The sequence below is a fragment of the Chlorella variabilis genome (genome assembly GCF_000147415.1).
Source record: "Chlorella variabilis unplaced genomic scaffold CHLNCscaffold_666, whole genome shotgun sequence".
Taxonomy (NCBI): domain Eukaryota; kingdom Viridiplantae; phylum Chlorophyta; class Trebouxiophyceae; order Chlorellales; family Chlorellaceae; genus Chlorella; species Chlorella variabilis.
The window spans coordinates 1-1102 of record NW_005434723.1 but is presented as its reverse complement, the minus strand read 5'-3'; the positions used below and the strand labels follow the sequence as shown (position 1 = coordinate 1102).

The 1102-nt window shown below is 68.1% G+C and overlaps 1 protein-coding gene across 1 annotated transcript; it reads left to right on the top strand.

The window, feature by feature from the left end:
• Nucleotides 1-82: 82 nt before the first annotated feature.
• On the top strand, nt 83-853 carry CHLNCDRAFT_144035 (hypothetical protein; the record flags this gene model as incomplete). Its single annotated transcript, XM_005842506.1, has 3 exons — nt 83-247; nt 345-449; nt 572-853. The coding sequence occupies 3 exons, from the start codon at nt 83-85 to the stop codon at nt 851-853; spliced, it is 552 nt and encodes a 183-aa protein (XP_005842563.1).
• Between the last annotated feature and the right edge of the window lie 249 nt (nt 854-1102).

Genomic DNA, 1102 nt, shown 5'->3' with positions numbered 1-1102 from the left:
GCCCTCGCCTCACACTTCGGTGGCCGGAGCAGCCGGCCCCGACCAGGCATGCCCCAGCCACGCAGAGCGCAAGCACTTTCTCATGATCGGCAACTGGCGGCACCCTCCCAACCTGGACTCTGCTCGCTGGGCATGCTCTGAAATCTGGCCGGCGCTGCGGGCAGCACTGCCATCGGAGCACCGCGATGCGCAGCTGCACATGTATGGATCCTATGCAGCAGGGGCCGCACAGCAGCTGCACCGTCCGGTGAGTGCCAGTGTGTGTTGTGTGTGTGGGGTGCTGTGTGCATGCATCGCATGCATCGCTGCACCCAAAGTTATCAATGCTGCTGCTGCTGCCGCAGAAGGAGGGCGTCCACATGAAGGGGTTTGCCCCCAGCCTGGACATCATGCTCAGGTACCGTGTACTGCTGGCGCCACTACGGTACGGAGCAGGGCTCAAGGGCAAGGTGGGTGGCACCCGCGGTGCGCTCGTTCAGGGATTTCCGCAGCTTGGTGGTGCCGTGCAGGATCCCCGCCTGCATGAACAACCCTGCCATGGCCACCCACTCCCTGCCCGGCCTGGCCGCAGGTGGTGGACAGCTGGTGGCATGGCCTGCCCGTCGCCACAACCCCCATTGGCGCCGAAGGCATGACAGGCGCAGCTGCAGCACCGGCTGTCGCAGCAGCTGAAGAAGTAGTAGTGCCTGATGAAGCAGCCGAGGGCTATGTCTGGCAGCTGGGAGGCGACGGCTGCGGAGAGGCGGCAGCAGCGGCCGGCCGGGAGGGGGAGTGGGGTGGCCTGTGCGGCGCCACCTCAGCCCACCCCCCAGGCGCAGCCACCCCCACACCTGGCACGTCAGCGCCCCACTGATAAAGCTGCTTGGCCCGCGCCAGCAGCAGGTTGGCGTGGGTGGCGTTGTCCGGGCGCAGCAATATGCTGGCCGAGGCGAGCGCCGCGGAAGTCTGCAGGCGGCGGCCGGGTGGGCGGGCAGGCTGGGTGGGTAGGCCGCGGTAAGCGGGCCGAGGAGCAGGTGGCAAGGGCGGGCAGCCCAGCAACTGGCCCGCAGCACTGCCCACGGGGGCATGGGCATGCATGGGGGCAGCAGCGGTGGGCACATCT